The sequence below is a fragment of the Carassius carassius genome, chromosome 11 (assembly GCF_963082965.1).
Source record: "Carassius carassius chromosome 11, fCarCar2.1, whole genome shotgun sequence".
In the NCBI taxonomy this organism is placed as follows: Eukaryota; Metazoa; Chordata; class Actinopteri; order Cypriniformes; family Cyprinidae; genus Carassius; species Carassius carassius.
Genome location: NC_081765.1, coordinates 32,024,209 through 32,044,936, shown reverse-complemented (window position 1 = coordinate 32,044,936; position 20,728 = coordinate 32,024,209). Strand labels below are relative to the sequence as shown.

The 20,728-nt window shown below is 39.3% G+C and overlaps 1 protein-coding gene across 3 annotated transcripts in view; it reads right to left on the bottom strand.

Annotated features, from left to right (window-relative positions):
* Positions 1–24: 24 nt before the first annotated feature.
* Positions 25–20,728, bottom strand: part of LOC132153205 (fidgetin-like) — a 62,145-nt gene continuing 41,441 nt past the window's right edge. For all 3 annotated transcript variants that reach the window (XM_059562546.1, XM_059562547.1, XM_059562548.1), the window contains one exon: positions 25–3,860. In XM_059562546.1, the coding sequence (XP_059418529.1) occupies positions 1,639–3,860 (2,222 nt within the window). In that variant the 3' untranslated portion in view covers positions 25–1,638. The remainder of the gene's footprint in view (positions 3,861–20,728) is intronic.

Below are 20,728 nucleotides of genomic sequence, written 5' to 3'. Positions count from 1 at the left end.
GTATAGCAATGCCTTACGTTCTGAATTGCAGTCTGATGCATTTTGGAAAGCAACAACACTAGCGTTCTTCTAACATGCGTTGCTATAAGCACTTGCATACTTGCGTAGAGTACATTTCTGGCTATAGGGAACATGGCCCCAGTAAGTGGCCCCAAAGAGACCCCATCAATAATGTGTGTGTTAACACAAAGGGGTGTTTACCGTCATCTGGGTACTCAAAGCAGAAGAATTGCACAGGTAGTTTGAGACAAAAGTTTGTTGTTTCTTTCTTTTTTTGGAAAAAAGGCAGCTTGTTCTTTATGGAGGCTTCAGAGCAGAGCAAACCTAAAGAGGTTGAAGACACCAAGCTCTCATCTTTCTGTTCTAGTTGCAGAGAAAATAACTGAGGTAGAACAGAATGCAGGGTACAAGTGATCCTTCAGATATATTTACACCAACACCACACAGCAGCAGGACAGAGTTCGAAACAAAAACGAACCATACGTAAATGTGTTATGAAGAATGTGAAAATATTTCCACTTTAAGAATCTTGTAGCCTCTTTGTAAAGTTGTGATTTACCCCAACTCTATTCTGCAAACACGCAAATTTTGAAGTCCACTGCATACTCTGGCACTGACCTCGTTTTGGACAAATCTAATCTACACAACAGATAGTGTCCATCTCCGACTCGAGTGTTCGTTGTAGAGTCTGAACTGTGCTATGCAGGGAGGAACAGGTGCTGTTGTCAATACTGGCACACAATTCTGCTTTAGAAACTTAAAGCAATGTCCACAAAGGAATTTAAACATAATTTAGAAGGAACAATAAGAATAAAAAAGGAACTCCCCAAATCTTTCTTCCAAACAACCCAGGAATGTTCTGGTTACATTCATAGTCATATCCTTTAATGTTTTTAATGGTCGAGGTGAATCTAGAGTTTTAGAAGAAGCAAATTAGAAACCAAACCCAATGTAGTCAGCAGTATGTAGTGCTATCTCATAATCCTTTTGAGGTACTGTACAAATCACAATCACTTTCCTGAGGTTTTGAAGAAAATCAAACAAGTGAATTTCATAAATTAGGATCCGGATTCAAAGTACATCATGGACCTTATCCTGCCCTTCCTGGGGTCTACAGGTAAGACTTGATTGAGGAATACTGTTGTTATTTTGTGTCAAAAACAAGGAAATGAATGAAAAGCAGAACATGTCTGATTTAGTTTCATGTTAAAGCTCTCTATATTAGCACATGCCACCAATGTAGATGGTGAGGCAAACAAATACAAATACAAATCAATAAAGCACCACTTCAGGCACTTCATAGCAACAAAATCTCAAAAACAGCAGAATGATATTTACACACAAAGAAGTTGGTCCTGACTTACAGAGTTCCTCGGTAAGTGGAGCTCTGTGTCTGCAGTATTGAGCCCAGAAAACAGTATTTCTCTGTCTGGATTATGTGCAAAGGGCCAGACCTTGACTTAAGTACAGCCATGCATCATTCAACTGTATCTGACAGTCCTTCAGGTTCTTCTTTAGGGGTCTACATTTGTAATAACCACACTATTTAATTGCATGTGTCACGCAAAGAATGCTGAATTGTAATCCCCTCTTAGAGCAAAGGAGGTCACCCCTAAGATTTCATTACACCCTCACTCTTTACTGACTACAACCAAACATCTTATTCCATTCAGTGTATGTATCAAGTTCTTTTTGTGATATGCTGGGCTGGATTTTGCAAAACACATTCTCAAAGTCTTGGTATGACACTGGTCTCATCTGACCTGGCATCATTCTTGAAAGGTCTGTGCTGGACATGCCGTGGAGAGGACCAACCATGGCCTCCTGGCAAAGTCGGACCACATCCAACCCGGAGAAGCCGTCTGTCCGCTGAACAAGCAATGCAACCTCTTTGTCACTGAGGCAGTAGTTGTGCTGTGAGAGCAGCTGGCTATATATCTGGTGCCGTGCGGCGGCATCCGGTAAGGGGACAAGCAACCGTTTTACAAAGTACCTTCGTAGAGACTCATCAATCTCTTCAGGTTTGCTGGTAGAACATACTACTAGAACATGTTCCTCTGGTGAGCTCAGAACTCCATCGAGCTGGAGGAGGAGTTTACTCTTGATTCGGTTCACTGGACTTTCTTCATTCAACTGGGCAGACAACAGCAGATCTATATCACTGATAAAAACCACAGAAGGCTGCCGACAACGAGCAACAAGGAATGAGGCCTGGACGATCTTCTCGCCCTCTCCAAGCCATTTTGTGACCAGAGCAGAGCCACTAAGGATGAGGAAAGCTGCGCCAAGCTGACTGGCCATACACCGGCCGAGCAGAGTTCTGCCTGTGCCCTGAGGTCCAAAGAGAAGGATGCTGCGAGGTAATGTGGCCATACTGCTGAACATGTCTGGCCTCAGAATAGGCCACAGGACTTCATCCTTGATGGTAGCTTTTGCCATCTCCAGTCCAGCAATGTCACTCCAGTCAACAGGGGGTACCTGCTGCAGAATCTCAGTGGTGACTATCTCTACCAAACTAGCATCGCTATTTTTTAACTGCTCCTCAGCGGGGGGGCTGGATGAAGTGGCCGTACCAATGGAATGAGGGTGATGCTGTCTGCTGTCATCACCGTGGTCACTCAAGTCAGGGGAACCAAACTTTCCAAATGACTGGCCGGAGCGCAGGGATCCCAAGGAACCTTTGGAGGATCCGTAAGAAGGAGGGGTTAGTGCCCTGCCAGACTGGCTGCCGAATTTCCGCTGCTGATCCTGTGGCACTGACTGCTTCGTGGGCTTAAACGCCAAAGATGATGTGTCAGCATTCCTGTCAAATCCATTCCCTCTGGTTGAGTCAACAAGACTGTTGTCTGGCATTCTGTACATGGGGCTTTGAGCAGAATGCTGCTGGTTGTAGTTGAAATTTCCATAACTGGAGTCCATTTCTCCCTGACCCGTCATGTAAAATGCTTTTCTTTTCAGTGTGTTGGCCGAGCTGCCATTCAAAGGTGTTGGTGCAATTGGTGCATGGTGGTGGGACTGGTAGGAGTAACCGGGAAGGGTGGAAGGGGGTAGGGGAGTGGGGGCAGCAATGCCTGAGGGCAAGTAAGCTGAGGGAGGGGGTGCTCCTCCTGGGCTGTAGCCTGGGGCAACAGCAGTCTGTGGGGGATAACCTGCTGGAGGGTAATTGTAACTGGAGAGATTGGGGGAACTTGCATTATAGCTGGGCACTAGGGTAGGAGGTGGCGGGGGTGGAGGCTGAAGGAGCCCAGCGCTGTGCAAAGGTGAAGGATGTGGGGACGGGAGAGCTGGTGTGCTTTGCCCACCGCTGTAAGTGGAATGCAAGTACGAGCCATTGTAACTGCTCGCGAATTCCTGAGAGGAGATCCCCGAGTGCAGTACAGTAGACACATGATTCCCGCAGTTACTACTGGAGTAGCTGGGCTCACTCAAGTTACTTGCCACCCCAGAGGAGCTGCCAACACTTGCCGTCACATCTGGAGGAGGCAGGGCGGGTGTCATGCCAGTCTTACTTACAGAAACCACATCTGCAGCACAGCTCATTGGGTAGATCCCCTCCTGCCATGCTTCACTCTCTGACTTGCGTCCATTTAAGAGTCCTGGGGCACTCTCGGAGTACGAGCACAGGAGTGCCCTCTCACTGGGACCCTCCAGGATACCAGAATACTTCTCTGCATATTTCTTCAGAAGGTTGGAGGCCGTCAGTGCTGATATATCATCATTGGCCCAGGCATACTGGTAGGTCCTCTGCAGGTGTCCACGGTATGCCTCTGCTTTATGTGCAGGAGAACGTGTTGTGGATGAGATGTCGAAATGTTGCTCGGCCCACTGCACATGCTCTGGGGTCCACTGCATCTTTAAGCCTAAACAAACAACAAACAAAAACAAGCAGGTGTGAGAAATTTGGACTAATGAATAGAGACTGATAGATCTGCCATGCTGATTCATCTGAAATGGCTGAAATTTATCTGATAACTGCGAGTAGAAAATGTAGTTTTTTTTGAACAGTTATGGCTTGCAAATGTTAATTACATAATGTTTAAATACATTTTATTCATGCATATAATTTTATAAAAATTATTTTCAAATAATTTTATAGAACTGTGGATATAAATATTGTGAAATATCAGTGTTATACAGAAATAAGTGCTTGTCATTAAAAACACATTGGTCGACCACTGGGGTTTTCAGGGTTTTCCATTTTGACATGTCAGAATCAATGATCCAATAAGCAACTGCTTTTAAAAAGAAACAACAAGAGTATAATATTATTTCCATTTTTCCCCCATCCAACTCTCAGAGAGCCCTGGCTTCATATCGCAGGCACTGCTTACAGTTGGTATCGCTGGAAAAGTGCAGATTTGGGCCTCCAACACCTGGTTAGAACAGTATAATGCACCCTGCACACAGCCGAGTGACACAGACATCGCAGGTCACTCTATAATCCAACTCTCATCTAAAGCAGTCCCAGACAGTTTCAAATCTGCTTGGAGGAGTGCAACAAAGCAATCTCCCAGGCAGCGCTCTACTGCTTTCATCACACAAACTCACAGCACGGCATGAATTACAACAGCTTTCTGTCTGCCGCCCGCCTCCTGGAGCACAGGGAACTGGAAAGGGGAAAGAAAAAAAACATGCCTGCCTCCATCTCGTTCACTGTAATGCACCCCTTTCTCTCTCTTCCTTTCACGCTGACGCGCTGGGCTCTGTCTCTCTCTTTCTCACTGTCTTTTCTCTCTGCAGGCTGTCTTTTATTGGCTCCGGGGCTCAAAAGCCACCATCAAGTTTAATCCCAAACTCCATCTGCAAACACAAGCAGTTACATACGCTGTCATCTTAGACACATCATGGGATTATCAAAGGGACATTTACTCAAGAGCCGACGGGATGACGGGGGTGGTCGCACATGCACTCTCGCCGTCTGTAGATAGACTTCTGATGACAACAGTGTTTGGCTGCAGTGTCCAGCAGGCGTGTTATTGTGCTCACGCCTCCTGCTTATCTGAGCTTACTGGGCCTAAGCACTCACAAACACTATTCACGGCACAAAGAAGAAGATGTCACAGAAAAAGACACTGTTTATAAGCGTTTAGCCATGTGTCCATTTCTAAAGCCTGTCAAATTACCTAAAGACTGCCACTGTCCCTGTATTCAATGGCAAACTCAACATACCTCTCAAAACATGATATAAACAGATGATCGCTTCTTGTAGCATGTGATCATAAATGATATATATGATCGATATACAGTACATTCAGCTAATTAATAACATTTGAAAATATGCCTATATTTTCAATAGAACATTTTAATATATGAAAAATGCAGCGCAGGACACAAAGTATTGTGAAACCAGTCTAATTACACAGTCTTTCTGTCACTTAATGAGCAAATTAAAGGTGCACTGAAATCACTGCATTACAATTTACTTCATTTTGCATCGGCAGCAAAATAACAAATATATAACATTATATCACCTAGCCCTACTCGTATTTGCAGAGTCTGTGATGTCTACTTACTACGTCTCTATAAATAAATCCCATGTTACCCCTTCAGTGTATTGTGTGTGTATCAGAGCACTTTTTCTACAATAGAAGATGGGCATGTGGTTTTCCTTCGCCTGAATCCCCCAGCAGCTTGGACAGACACCACCACACACACACACACACACACACACACACACACACACACACCTAATTAGCAGGATGATGCTGAGCTAATTGTGTTAATTTACAAGGTTTTAGTCAAAGGGATCACTGCTTTGGCTGGCAAGGCTGTCAGGCCCACAAGTTAATGACTAAGAAAGGCTGAAGACAAAGAAAGCTGGCAAGAACATGGCAGACATGCCAGCAAGCCCATTAATAAAGTCCAAATCTAGACAGATGTCAGTTCTAGTACGATTATCAACTGATAAGCAATGTAATGCCTATGCAAGACTTGCTAGCAATAAATACATTTCATTATCAGAGCCAGACTTTCAATTAATCGTTTAACAAAAGCAGGTCTCAAGAGTGAGCATTTGTAAGTGCAAAATTGCTGCATGCAAAAGTTGAAAATAAAATTATTTGATGCAATTATGCCAATGCAAGTGACATCTGACCTCAAAGTAAAAACACATTTTTTCAACAGATCCTCATGCATTTAACTGCAGATAAATTACACGTTACACACTGTGGTTAGTTGTTTTTTGTTGCTTTGCATTAAAGAAAAAGTGCAGAGTAAAACCTGATTTTTCGAATAGGTAAATAAATTAAAGATTATTAGATTTCTTTTTACAAGAAAATTCTACTTCAGTCTTTCTACTTCATTCAACATGTCGCAGTTTAATAGCAGTATCATTGAGACACTATAATAGTGTTTTTAGAAATATTTTGAATTGAGTTTTTATTTTTATATTTTACATTTTCAATTTTAGTAATTGTGGGTGTTTTAGTAGTTGTTTTTTTATATACGTCTATGATTTTTTTATTAATTTTTTTTGTTTTAGTTGTATTAGTACATACATTTAAACTGAATTAAAATGAGAAGTGTTGCATTGGCAACTTGCTGATGTTGATTTATTTATCAATTTTTTCTACATTTTTCTTCAGTTCATGATTTTCTTTTTTCAGGTTACAAAAATAATTTATTTTCTATGTATTTATTTTTTTCAAGTGTGTTTACTCCTGTATAGCACAGATGTCAGGTTAACTAAAAATATGAAACATTCACTGCCATGAATTTTGACTGTACGTATAAAATATACGATAATGCGATAATTTTTATATCAGATTATAGTATTTTTAATACAAATATCTGCTTGCTAATATTGTTCTCCTTTAATAACCTATTAAACACTGGAGGCATAATTGCCATCATCCAAGGACAAGCTTTTCATTTTTTATCGAGCAAAAAGCATGCGGCTGCTGTGCCTGCGAATATTACCTTGGGAATTCAGCGGTTCGACTATCTCCCTGCTTCTGTACATCCACTTGTTAATGCATTTATTACCCTTCTTTCATGTTCCACTTTGGTATATATATATTTATATATGGCTTCTCTCACAGGCAGGTCTTTGTGAGGAATGTGGGTGTTAACTTGCTCTACAACAAAGACAGACATTTCAAGAGGTTGAAATCCTCCGCTGCACACACAGACAGATTTCAAACAATGCTCTCTTCTCGCGGTTTGATGGGTTTTATGAAAAGTACTACGCTCAAACAAAAGAACAAATTCACTTCCCGTCACTATTACCGAGCCATTACAAAAATAAAACCTTTCTCAACAAGATTAAAGCAGTTGGAAATGAGGCATCAAGGATTTGTTTTACAGGAGAACAGGGAGTTGATCTGGACACTTTGAATTCGAGTGCTCACCTCATGGATGTTCCAGTATTTGTAAATGGCTTTTTTCTATTTTTATTCAATATGCTTATGTTGACCCTTCAATATGCTCATGTCGTCCCTATAGCTTGTTCAAACCTAAATTGGGAGCTTTGTGCAATGTCACAATTTGAGAAAGATTTGAGGATTATAACTGAACGATGGAGGAGGAAAATGAGAGGCAGAAAGAGAGAGAGAGAGAGTCTGAATTTATAATTCACTAAATCATCAGCTTCATTCCAGTCCACACGGTGCTCAAGTTTCAGTTAGCGCTGTGACAAACATAAATAACACAAAAAGCACATCCTTATCACTACTAGAGGTATAAAAGTGTCAGTCAAGCCTTTCTAATCTGTCATCGGTGAGCTTGCTAACTTCTTAGGGAACATGCCGACTAGCAATCTGATTAACAAGCTTTGAGCAAAGCTTAGTTTACCATATTATGCTCTAGTTCATAAGGCCTTAACGATCAAGTAATTAACTGGCCAGACATAAATCAAATAAAGTTAACACTTTACAACAAGGTGCTATTAGTTAAAATTATTTCATGCAACAAACAGCAACACATTTGCTACAGCATTTATTCATCTTTGTTTGTTAATAAAAATACAACTAATCATTGTTAGATCAAGTCACCTCAGGTCAACTGAATAATATTAATAGATACGATCTTAATAATCTATTAGAAAAAGTTAAAGTGAACATTAAAATTAATAAATGCTTAAGAAGTAGTTTTCATTGTTAGTTCATGTTAACTAATGTTAACAAAAGCAAAAAAAAGTGTACCAAATAATTAAATAATTTAAATAAGGTCTCATTTGTTAACATTAGATAACATGAACTAAAAATGTATGCTACTTTACTGCATTTATTAAACAATGTTGATTTCAACATTTACAAAATATATTTTTTTGTTATCTGTGTTATTTTAGTATTATTTATAATAGGGCTGCTCCGATTACTATCGGCCGATCGCTATGCGCATCTCGTCAGTAAAGCCGGTTCTCTAATCAGCGGTTAATTCCCTCAGGTGCGTGATTTCACATAGAGCAGCTGTTACTACACAGAGCCGTTGTTAACTGAGAAGATGCGCAAATCCACTTCATTTTCAGCGTTTATTTGCGCATCTTCTCAGTTAACAACAGCTCTGTGTAGTAACAGCTGCTCTATGTGAAATCACGCACCTGAGGGAATTTTCCCGCTGATTAGAGAACCGGCTTTACTGACGAGATGCGCATTAACGATCGGCCGATCGTGATCGGAGCAGCCCTAATTTATATACCGTTATAGTTTTTATTAAATCTATGAATTAGCCTTTTTTATATTTACTATTTAGGTTTAATTTTTTATTTCTTTCCTGTTAATAATTCTTAAAATTATTTAAGGTAGTTGCTAAGGCAGCATTTTTGCTTAAAAATTGTATTATGCTTAGAGTTGCCTATGTAGGGTACACCAAATCACTGACTTGTGAGTTTCCAGTTAGTTGCTATCTTAGAAGACAGCATGGCAGCTCAACAGATTTAGGCACAGTGCAAACGTCAGCCCTAAGAAGCATTATTTCTTCTCTATGTAATCTGAAAAGTCATATAATTACTTGTGTTTGCACTAAAGGGATGTCTGGAGCCAGCTCAATTCCCACTGATTGACTTCACACAAAACCCCCTTTTGTTTAATTCACCACTGTCTGCTGGTCTACTTTACGCCTGGAAAATCTTAGATTACGCTGACCAATGTCACTCATTTGGATGGCAAACAAAAGCCGACAAGACTGATTGATCGCTAGCTGGACTTCATTAGACGAGATATTCTTAAGGTGCGTTGAATGTTTAGCTCGTGGTCTAGTGGTCGCAGGTCTTTTCTGAATGTCACAGATAGCAAGTAAAAACAATGTTAAATGCATAGAATAAAATTCTAAATTAACAGTTATGAGAAGTAAATGAAATACAATTTTGTAGTGTGGAGACAACACTTCAGATATCATCTGTTGATGACAGTAGACAACATCTAACTTTTGAGAACTTTTTTCTGTTATATATATATATATATATTAGGGGTGACCCCAAATAATCGACGATTCGATGCTTCGATTTGAGGAGCCTGATTCGACTACCAATCTCACAGTCGAATATTCGAGGGCTGTTATGATTATGGCATTCTGACTGTGAATGCTCAAATGTCTGATTTCACATAGAACTTGCGGTTTTCTCCCAGTAAGTTAATATACAGCCTATTATGATAAAGTCGTGAATAAGAATCTGAAAAGAAAGAAACTTCAAATAAATATTTTAAAAGTGCGTGAATAAATCCAACCACACCTATTGATTAATGTTTCACTTTCCATAATCTGTGACTGACAGAGGAGCATCTTGGCTGCAGTGATTTAAACCTTTACCAAGACTCAAACTGACACCTTTCGAACAGGTAGGGTACAAGTGATTTCAAAACATTTCAGCCGGTTTATATATATATATATATTGTGGATATATTATTTACCTGATATAAGATGCATTTGGTTTTGAATCAAGCGCTTCATTGTAGTACTACGGTGATTATCTCTTTACCGCGCAGCACGAGCAGGACAAACAACAAAGCAGAATATTAATAACTATGACTGGACTGTCACACCCAGACCATTATAATTTGAACACCATTATAATAAAACGCCGTGAATTTTTTGAGTTTAGCTGCCATGTTTCTGCACATTGTTTAGTGAAGAACACATCCACAAAAGGAGTTCGCATTCAGCGCCGCGCAGATATGTTCATTTGCATTCAGGCTCTTTTTGCAGATAGCCTATAAGTCCTAATATTAACGTTATGTTAATATTATCGACGATATTATCGGCCGATATAAGCTAATTGCATTTAAATCGGCATCGGCATTTATAACGGCCGATGAAACATGAGTTACAGAGTCTCATGCTTCACTCATGTTATGAGTGTTGCATAGTGTGCCCACCAGAGGGAGCTCTGCAGCTCCAGGGTTAACAACAGCGCCAGAAGTCCACTACAGAAGAAAGCGATCAACTGTTTTGACGGAGAGTCTGTCGTTCGTCATGTGAAATGATTGTAGATCTAGTTCATACCCTGTATATAAAAACTGTGTGGTAGTTCTAGCTAACGGTCCTATCATTATTACTTCTAAATATTCTGTAACATCACTTACAGCCGCTAATGCATTGCTATATTATATTAGCCACAAAGCTAAACATGTTTATCAGTGGAAGAGCGCGAACGTTAATAGGAGGTCAAACTATAACGTTAGCGTTTAACTTATTCTTATTCTATTGCGGTGTGTTTCCCACATAATGACCGCGTAATTGGGCCTTTCACACAGTACGCGGTATGCACGGCGCTTGCCGCTGGGCTCAGCGTTGCCCTTCAGATACAACGCGATTTGCGCTGCGCTATGGCATAGGCAGAGTTTTAAAAACGTTTAGCGGGAGCTCTTTCATAGTCTGTTCCTCCTCCTTTCGGTCAGCAGCAAACATGTATCTGTCCCGTTGTAAGAAGCGAGCGATAGCGCTAGTCCTGCTGATGAGAATTAAGAGAGAAGCAAGGAAGAAGAGGCTACCCTCAGGTCCAGAGAACAATTTGGTGAATTCAGGCTGGTTACGTTACTCTAACGCTAATAGCTTCCTTTTTAGCAGGCCCCTTAAATGCTTGCTATTAACTTGTTTGAAGGTGGTTCTTCTCAAAATTGACAGTGGTGTGTTCATGACACTAACGTTAACCATTCAACTTCGAATTGATTCCGTAATCTTCCGGTAATAGTAGGCAAGACGATGTTTTGAATCAGACTGCACAAAGAGAAGAGGAGAAGATATACGGGTCTGTTGTGAATGTGTCTGTGAGAGCAAATATAGTGTAGTTACAGTAACTACAGTAGGTGCGTCAGAAATGATTAAACCAGAGGGGACATGTAAATAAATGTGAGCTGAACAAGCGCTTTTTTTTTTTTACATATTGTTTCAAAGCAGCTTTACAGACATAACAGGAAAATGTTGAAATAATATTGTTAAATATAAGTAGGTAATACCTATTGCTTGACAAATAAAAATATATATATATATATTTCTCATTTTTGCCTATGTAGGAGATCCCAGTTTATTATTATTATAATTCTAATGATGACATGAGTAATGATACATGGTGATATTATTAATACACATGCTTATTCTTTCTCCGTCTCTCTTTCTGCCTACAGATGGCTGAAAAAGGTGAATGCTGTAGCAGCAAAGTGTGGGACTACTTCTGCAAATACTTTAACTTTAGTATTATAATTTATTTACAGTAAACACATAGACTGTTAAAACCAGCTTCAACTGGAAGAAAGTAAAAGTGTTAAATGTTTAAAACCAGACTGTTTTTTGATCATTAAAAAATATATACTTTTGATGTGCAATTGTTTAGTCATTGAGACTGTAATCTAAGGCTTTTTTTTTTAACATAGTCCATTCTGGAAAATAGTTTATACAGCCCACATACATAGAACAGGCAGATATTTTGCTATTGAATGTTGTGTAAATGCAGTTTATAGGAAATGGGTCTAATATCCAGATTATTTTTAAAATCAAAATATCGGCTTATAAATCGGCTCTTTTCGAGTTGATATCGGCATCGGCCCCCAAAAATCCATATCGGTCGGGCTCTATCGAAGCATATTCTACATGAAATTATGAGTTTAATCCCACTGATCTTCATCGCGCGCAGCTCAAAACAGAAATGCAGAACATTAATAACTTCTGTCTTATAGGCTAACTGTCACACACCTGGACTCATTTTGTGTGTTTTTGCCCCTGTGACCCAGTTTCTGTCTCTATGTGGTTTGATTAGTTCCCAGGTGTGTCTTGTCATTTCCGCATGTGTTCCATGTCCCTGTTAATTTAGTCATGCCATCCACCTGTGTTTTCCCAATTATCCCTTGTACAAAAGCCTTGTCCTTTCAGTTCTGTTTTGTCGGGTCTACTCGTCTACTTGTTTCTTGTCAACTTGTCTACTTGTCAACTTGTTACCTGTTACTTGCCACCTGTTATTTGCCACTTACCTTGCCTATGTTTGAGTTAATAAATCCTTGTTTCGTTTATCCCTCGGCTCAGTGTTCCTTCCAGCAGCGTAAGCCGTGACAGAAGACCCGACCAAAAAGTTAAAAAAACTGCGTGTTTTCCCTCCGTTTTGTTTTCCGTCTTTTTCTTTCCGTAGTGTGTCATGGATCCCCTCTATCGCCCCGAATACCTCCTCCTCCTGCTGGAGCAGGAGGGACGTTCTCTCGAGGACCATACTAGACGGTTTCTCTTCCTAGCTAATGCCACCAGCTACCCGGACCACGCGCTCTGCACCTTTTATCACGCCAGCCTGAACTCCAGGTGCAGAGCGTTGTCGCCCGAAGATGGTCCTCGGGAGGATTTCGCCGCATTCATAGAGTGGAATCTGGTGAGAAATGGGTCACCTCTCACGGTCGGCCCAATGGAGGATCTCGCCAGGTCCACTCTGGACCCAGAGCCCAGCCTACAATCTCCCCACGGTACGAGGCATAAGCCCGAGCCCACCGATGACGGAGAGCCAGAGAGCAACCCGTCAGACCGGGTGCGAGAGCCGGCGACACTGCCCACCACGAGGGAGCAAAATGTGGAGCGCCAAATGGGTCAAAATGAGGGGGTTTCCAATTCACCTATGCCAGATCCTCTGTTAAGCCCAGGAAGGGCTCCTGATCTTCCGTTAAGCCCAGGACGGGCTCCTGTTCCCCCGTTAAGCCCAGGAAGGGCTCCTGATTCCCCGTTAAGCCCAGGACGGGCTCCTGTTCCCCCGTTAAGCCCAGGAAGGGTTCCTGATTCCCCGTTAAGCCCAGGACGGGCTCCTGTTCCCCCGTTAAGCCCAGGACGGGCTCCTGATCCTCCTGTAAGCCCAGGACGGGCTCCTGATCCTCCGTTAAGCCCAGGAAGGGCTCCAGCCCCAGAGCTTACTCCAGTGCCTGCTCCTCCAAAATTCCCACCCTCCCACCCACTCCTGCCTCCTCCTCCGCTGTCGTCTGGCTGCCCCTCTGCTCGCCCTCAGCCTACCATCATTGTGGTGCGAGCTCAGCGGGACCGCCATCCTCCAGCTACGCCTTGGTCGGCGTCTCCCTCACCTCCGCCTCCAGCCTCTGAGGCCTGGACTCCGCCTCGGCCCGTTGACCCGTCGGCTCCACCATGGCTCCTAGCTCCTTCCTCTCCGCCGTGGCCCGGCAGTCCGCAGGCTCTGCCTGGCTCCCTCGTCCCTCCGGCTCCGCCTTGGTCTGGCGTCGTCCTTCCTATGCCTCGGGACTCCACTCCTCCGGCTTCGCCTCATCCCTCCGTCCCTCCGGCTCCGTCAGGCTCCTTCATCCCCTCGGCTACACCTCAGTCCTCGGTCACTCTGGCCTCACCGCGGCCTTCCGGATCCACATCGCCGCGTCAGTCACCAGAGCCATCAGTTCCGCCTAGGACCTCCGGCTCCTCCCCGTCACCCTGGCTCTTCGGCTCTCCGTCTCCACCTCGGGCTCCTCCTCCACTTGCTCCGTTGCCGTGGGTCGAGTCCCTGGAGTCGGTGACCATTCCTCCTCCCTGGCTCCTTCCTCTGTGGTCCCTGTCTGCTGGCCCCCTCCTGGGAGGCTGTCCTCCACCGGAACCTCCTCCCAAGTTCCTACCCACGCCTCCCTTTGTTGTTTCTACGGTGCGAGGACGCACCTACCGGGAGGGGGGAGTACTGTCACACATCTGGACTCATTTTGTGTGTTTTTGCCCCTGTGACCCAGTTTCTGTCTCTATGTGGTTTGATTAGTTCCCAGGTGTGTCTTGTCATTTCCGCATGTGTTCCATGTCCCTGTTAATTTAGTCATGCCATCCACCTGTGTTTTCCCAATTATCCCTTGTACAAAAGCCTTGTCCTTTCAGTTCTGTTTTGTCGGGTCTACTCGTCTACTTGTTTCTTGTCAACTTGTCTACTTGTCAACTTGTTACCTGTTACTTGCCACTTGCCTCTTGCCACCTGTTATTTGCCACTTACCTTGCCTATGTTTGAGTTAATAAATCCTTGTTTCGTTTATCCCTCGGCTCCGTGTTCCTTCCAGCAGCGTAAGCCGTGACACTAACTTTATAATGAGAGCACTATTGTAAAAATTGTGAATTGTTAGGGTTTCGCTGACGTTTAATGTTAACTATCTTTTAATCAAAACATTATTTACCCCATTTGTATCTGCGAGGCATTTGTTACACATTTCCCCTTTGTGTTAACATCAGTAATTATGGCTGTCGAATGTCTGACTTGACTCAATGTATTTTGCCCCGCCCCCAAACATATGATTCGACTATCAATTGAATATCAGAAAGATTCGATCTTGAAAATATTTTTTGACATAAAATGTTATAACAGTATCTTGCTGTTAATAAAATAGCACTGGCACTCAGCAGAAGCTTGTCAAACACAGACATCCTCAAAATGATTACACTAAGTCAAAGAAAATATGACCCAAAATACAATAAATATAGGTTAATTTAAAGTAAAACTAAATACATTTTGTGGAGTGCAATGAATTAATGGCCATTCAGACATATTACAGCCATTCAATACAAAACTTACTTTTATTCTACTTTGTTTGTGTCAAGTTTTTTGTCTATGTTTGATTTGAAAGAAATTTTTAAAATAGTGACTTTTTGGATCATTTTGTACAAATTCCATTATAACACAAACAGCTCCAAAATAAAAAAAAAAACGAGCTAAGTTTCAAAAAGATGGTAGTCAACTTTCTCTTCTGAACATCCAACCATTAGTTGATCTGAATGATTAAAGATCTGCATACTTCTTCACCTATTACAAGCTGAAACCTGACAGTAATTACTGATTACTCTGTTAGTCCTGCGACTGATCAGCACACTGAGTTTGGATGGCGAGGGGGGAGTGAACGCACAGCGATACACTGCAGTGTGTAATTTCAGACACTGTGATCTGCCAATGAGACAGAGAAGCTGACCTTTTTCGGATCTATTAATCTGGCTAGCCTCGGCTGATTTTAAGCAAACAGCGGCGAGCTTGTGCTCTGTCGGTCCAATTTCCCAGCACGTAAATTGGACAGCCGCTCACACCATTCTCAATTCATTACTGTGCTGCTGAAAGGAAGCTATGAGGTGATGGAGGTGTGTGTGTGTGTGTGTGTGTGTGTGTGTGTGTGTTTGTGTGTGTGTGCATTGACTAGAGTTGTGCAGTTTGGTCATCCAGACGAGCACCTCCGTTCCTTCTGAACTGTATTTAAATAGTTAATTCCTGCACATACCCATCAGACAGACGATATCTGTCAGTTGTTTTTGTCTTGTTTTCATGTATAAAATATCTAAATATTCATAAAACAACAAAATCAATTGAACACAACATTATTTAAATAAACATACATTGTGATTTATTTTTCTGGTATTAGATTGGCAAATAGATTTATAGTAGGCTTAATACACACACACACACACACACACACACACAACTGGACAATGGGCTAGTAAAAATAAACATTGTTTGATACAATTCTGTAAGACATGACATTCTAGAAGCAAATAAATCTTGTTTTAGGGGTGTTTAGATATTTGTACTGCATGGAAAACAAGACAAAACTACAGAGAATTCAAATGTCAAAAATTAATTAGACATGATGCAACAGCCAGAGAAAACCTTTTTTTTTTGCAGTGTGATACTTGTTGATATGCATCAGATTGCATGATGTCTTGCTCTAAAATAATAATAAAAAAATAAATTTTGCAGGGAATTTTTCAGGGATGTAATGATGCACCTTGAGCCGGCTGAAAATCGATACAAATATGTGATGATTCAGATCAGCTGAGACGTTGCAGTTGGAGGGCACTGACTGTCTTTAGAAAAAATTTGCCAGTATTTTCCTCATCTTGCCTCTGTAAATGCATATTAATGTAGAGTTCTGGTTTGTTTACAGCGTAACCAAGGAAACAGTATTTCTGCTGTTCCATAAGCGCCACCTGCTGTCAGAGAGGGAATTTGCGTCTCATTCAGTCCATCTGCTGTTTGTTTTGTCCAGATGTTTTATGTAGTATAGTTTCAAAAAACTAGTCAGATTATTCTGTTTTGCTTCAAATTTCAAAATCACACTGTAATTAGTTTAATTTAGATTGCACTTTATATAAAAAATTTTTTAATATTGTTATAAAAAATGTTATATAGACAAGATTGCATGATGCCTTGCTGTTTTTTTTTTCAGCATCTTAAAAAAAACTGTTAATTTATCCTTAATTAAATGTTTTATTGATTTTAAAAACAATCAGACTGCAAGGCACTGCCCAAAATGTCACTATAACCAACCACAATTTTCATTAAACTTTTGCAAATAAACCAATAATGAATAAATAAACCACTACAAAGTCACTAAATGCATATATTCAAGCACTTTCTAAGCATCGACATGCAATCGTTTCCTGCAGAATTCTGTTACATTAAAGGCCTGTTTTGGCTAGTGTTTGGTGCTGGGTGGATGGATGTGGTTGCCCTAGGAGGAAGCTGTCATAATTGAAATGTGGCCTAATCAGACTCATTACCATTTTGGGCAATTTGCACCACCAAAGATGCTTATTAGGTAACTGTGTTTAATAAAGCGCTCTTTAGAAAGCTAACAGTAATGAGCTCTTTAAAGTCAGCTCGGAGTGTGATTATGCCAGTGGAAGTGTTTAGCCTGCCGTACACAGACTGCTACATTTAGTCTTGTGCAATGTCATAATTAAGCCATGCAGCCTGCTTTCACTGCCTCACAATGGATGCGGCTGAGGCCTGTAAAACCCGGGAAAATATTTATAATTACTGATCATTACAGCCCAGGGATTTTTATCTGTGGATGTAAACACAATTATGAGAGCCTCTTGCTTTCATGTGCCTCAAACAGAGGAATCGATATGACAAGCGTGCAAATAGTGTGGACACACATTAATTACATTTATAAATAAAAACAAGCTCGTGTTTTTGTTTCAGCTCTCTACTGATCTCTCTCGCGTGCACGCCTTTTCCCTTTCTCTTCTTTTGGAGCGAGTCTGGGATGAGCTTCTAATTCAATCACTACAAGAAATCATTATGGCAATTCATCTTACATATCAACTTAAAAGGTAATTTAAAAATCCATGTCGTCCCCGTTCAAACGCTGCCGGAGAACAGAGGTCAACGTTTAGCCCTTAATTTACTCAAGAAATTTAGTCAAGGCCCTATAACTGCCGTGAAGCACATGATTTTTCTGACCACGATGGAGAAGTACACTGACGGAAGTAAAATATTATATATATATATATATATATATATATATTTTTTTTTTTTTTTTTTTTATATATATTTTTTTTTTTATGGTTGCATTTCCAGTTCGGCTGGATGACATAATGAGCATTTATTTATGATATTCTTAACTTAATTAAGCAACATTGTGAGTAGTAATTAAAGTTTCTTTGATTAATCAAACAGTCAGACAGACAGACAGACAGACAGACAGACAGATAGATAGATGTTCAATATATAATGATAGAATAATTAAAATTAAGGATATAGATAAAATGACAGACAGAGGGAAGGGTGGAGAGACGGACAGATAAATAGACACCCTGTCTTACTTTCCACACACAGTCTTTGCTAATCAGTTAATGAGGAACATCATCTAATGAAGTAACACCTGCAGACTCACACTACCTTCTGGGTGCTCTAATTTAATCAAGCCGTCTAAACACAATTAATCAATTAATTATTCTTAAATGCATGTCAGACACTGAAGTCCATCATTTAGTGATTTGGTTAATTGTAGGAGTGAGAGCAGAGACATGACAGGAAAATAACTGGGTCAATGACAAACAGCCATGTCTGAGACAATGACAACCAGAAGAAAAAAATGCATTTTGCATTCATGTCAATTAAAAGCATTTATACCAAATACTTGACATAATTAAAAAAATGTCAGGTGGCATATCCATCAAGTAATACAAATATTTTCCTAAGACCTTCAATACATATCACAATTACTTTCAAAAACATTTTATATATATATATATATATATATATATATATATATATATATATATATATATATATATATATATATATATATATATATATATAGTATATATTTTATATATATATATATATATATATATATATTTTTTTTTTTTTTTTTTTTTTTTTTTTACAAATATCCCCAAGCTTTCTTGAGTTATATCCCTAGAAAATATAAAATAATAATTAAAAAAAATGTCAGGTGGCATATCCATCAAGTAATACAAATATTTTCCTAAGACCTTCAATACATATCACAATTACTTTCAAAAACATTTTATATATATATATATATATATATATATATATATATATATTTTTTTTTTTTTTTTTTTTTTTTTTTTTTTTTTACAAATATCCCCAAGCTTTCTTGAGTTATATCCCTAGAAAACTATAAAATGTACTTTTAAATAAAATACTTGTCATGTGACAAAAAAAAATGCTTCCCACATTGTGGCTATACCATATAAAATCTAAATTTCTTTCTTTCTTTCTTTCTTACAATATCCAGAATAATTAACAAATAGGTTCACTGGAGTTATTTGTTTTGAAAACATGACATTTACCTTGCTTTGCCACGAAGGTAAATAAATAAATAAATAAATAAATAAATGTTTAAAAAAAAAATAAACGCCACATGACACCAAAAAGACTTCCTGCATTTTGTTTATATTAAATAAACTACATAAAAATATAAAACAATATATTACAAATAAAAAAATAAATAATATAATTGTAATTAAATAAAAAAATCTGCATTGTTGAATTTTTGAACGAATTAACAGATTTGAGAGGGTAATATCACATCACACTGACTGCTGTATTGTAGTGTTCACTGTGCAGGCGTCTCTTCTATGAAAGCCAGACTGCTGACAACTAAGTGTGTGTTAATGCTGAAAGCATTTCACCTCAATCAAGCGGCTTCAGAGAGGACATTGTCACGCTGAGCCGTGTGCTGTGACTGAATAGCTAAAGCAAAAAACTCTTTTTTCACTTTCGGCAGTGCAGCTAAATTCTCATTCCCACTGACACTCAGGCCTTCAGGCTTTTTCCAGCATGTCTGTTTAAATTTTCAGACTGACCTCTCTTCTGCAGATCTCCGCAGATTTGTGTATCTAACTCCAAACTCCTAGAGCTGAAAACGGCAATAGACCTTTTACTCAACGACACCAGAAAAATGAGCACAAATGTCAGTATGATCACCTGTAAACATTCAACATCAACAGCATCTGAAATCTGAAAATCTGATCTATTCGGTGAGTATTAATGTTATGCACTCATTTCAAAAGATGCACGTTTTCAGACTGAAATATCCACTAAACATTAAATTCTCTAAATGTCAATTACTGTAGATGTCAATACTATCACCAGAATCACTAATTGGAAATGCAAAAATACAATTTGTACAAACTGTCCTCCCCGTCTGCCATTGGTCGGCCAAACACAAAGCCCCCAAATCAGGCTACTGGTTTGAGCAAGTGTTCAGGATTCTCCAAAAACAGAACTGAAATGCTTAAGCTTAATTCATGGGGAATCAAGTATGGGGGGACATTTATTAATTTATTTAGAATGCATACACGCAAAATAAACATATTAAACAATGGCAATTAAAACAAAAGAAAAATAAATATATATGAGATACTATTATTGTTATTTAAATAAAATATTCTCTAACAAAAAATACAACATTACTATAATTATTCATTATTGTTATTATTATTATTATTATTATTTAGATCAAATATATACTCTTATTTATACAAGTAATAATAAGAAGAACAATAATTAATTATAGTAATGTTGTGTTTTTTTTTTTTTTTTGGAGAATATTTTATTTAAATAATGATAGTAGTTTTACCTTATTTATTATTATTATTAATATTTATATAAATAAAATATATACTTGCACATAAAATACACTTTAAATACTGGCAAAGGAGACTTACAAATTAATAATTTGAATAAGCTGAACAAAGAAATTATGTTTCGGTAACACATGGCAAAGTGGACATGAATACTTGTAAATATATTTATATGTGTGAAATATAATAAATTTTTAATATTAATAAAACAATCTCTTTATATATAAATAATGGACTATATATATATATATATATATATATATATATATATATATATATATATATATATATATATATATATATCACACACACATTAACTCAGATACACTAAATACAGCAGATTTTATTTAAAAATTGAAATCACTTGACTACAGAATCTGTTCAGGTAACGAATCTGCCAAATGAACAGTCATTGAACGATGCGATAACCTAAATCTGCCCGAAAATCAGCCGATATATCGGC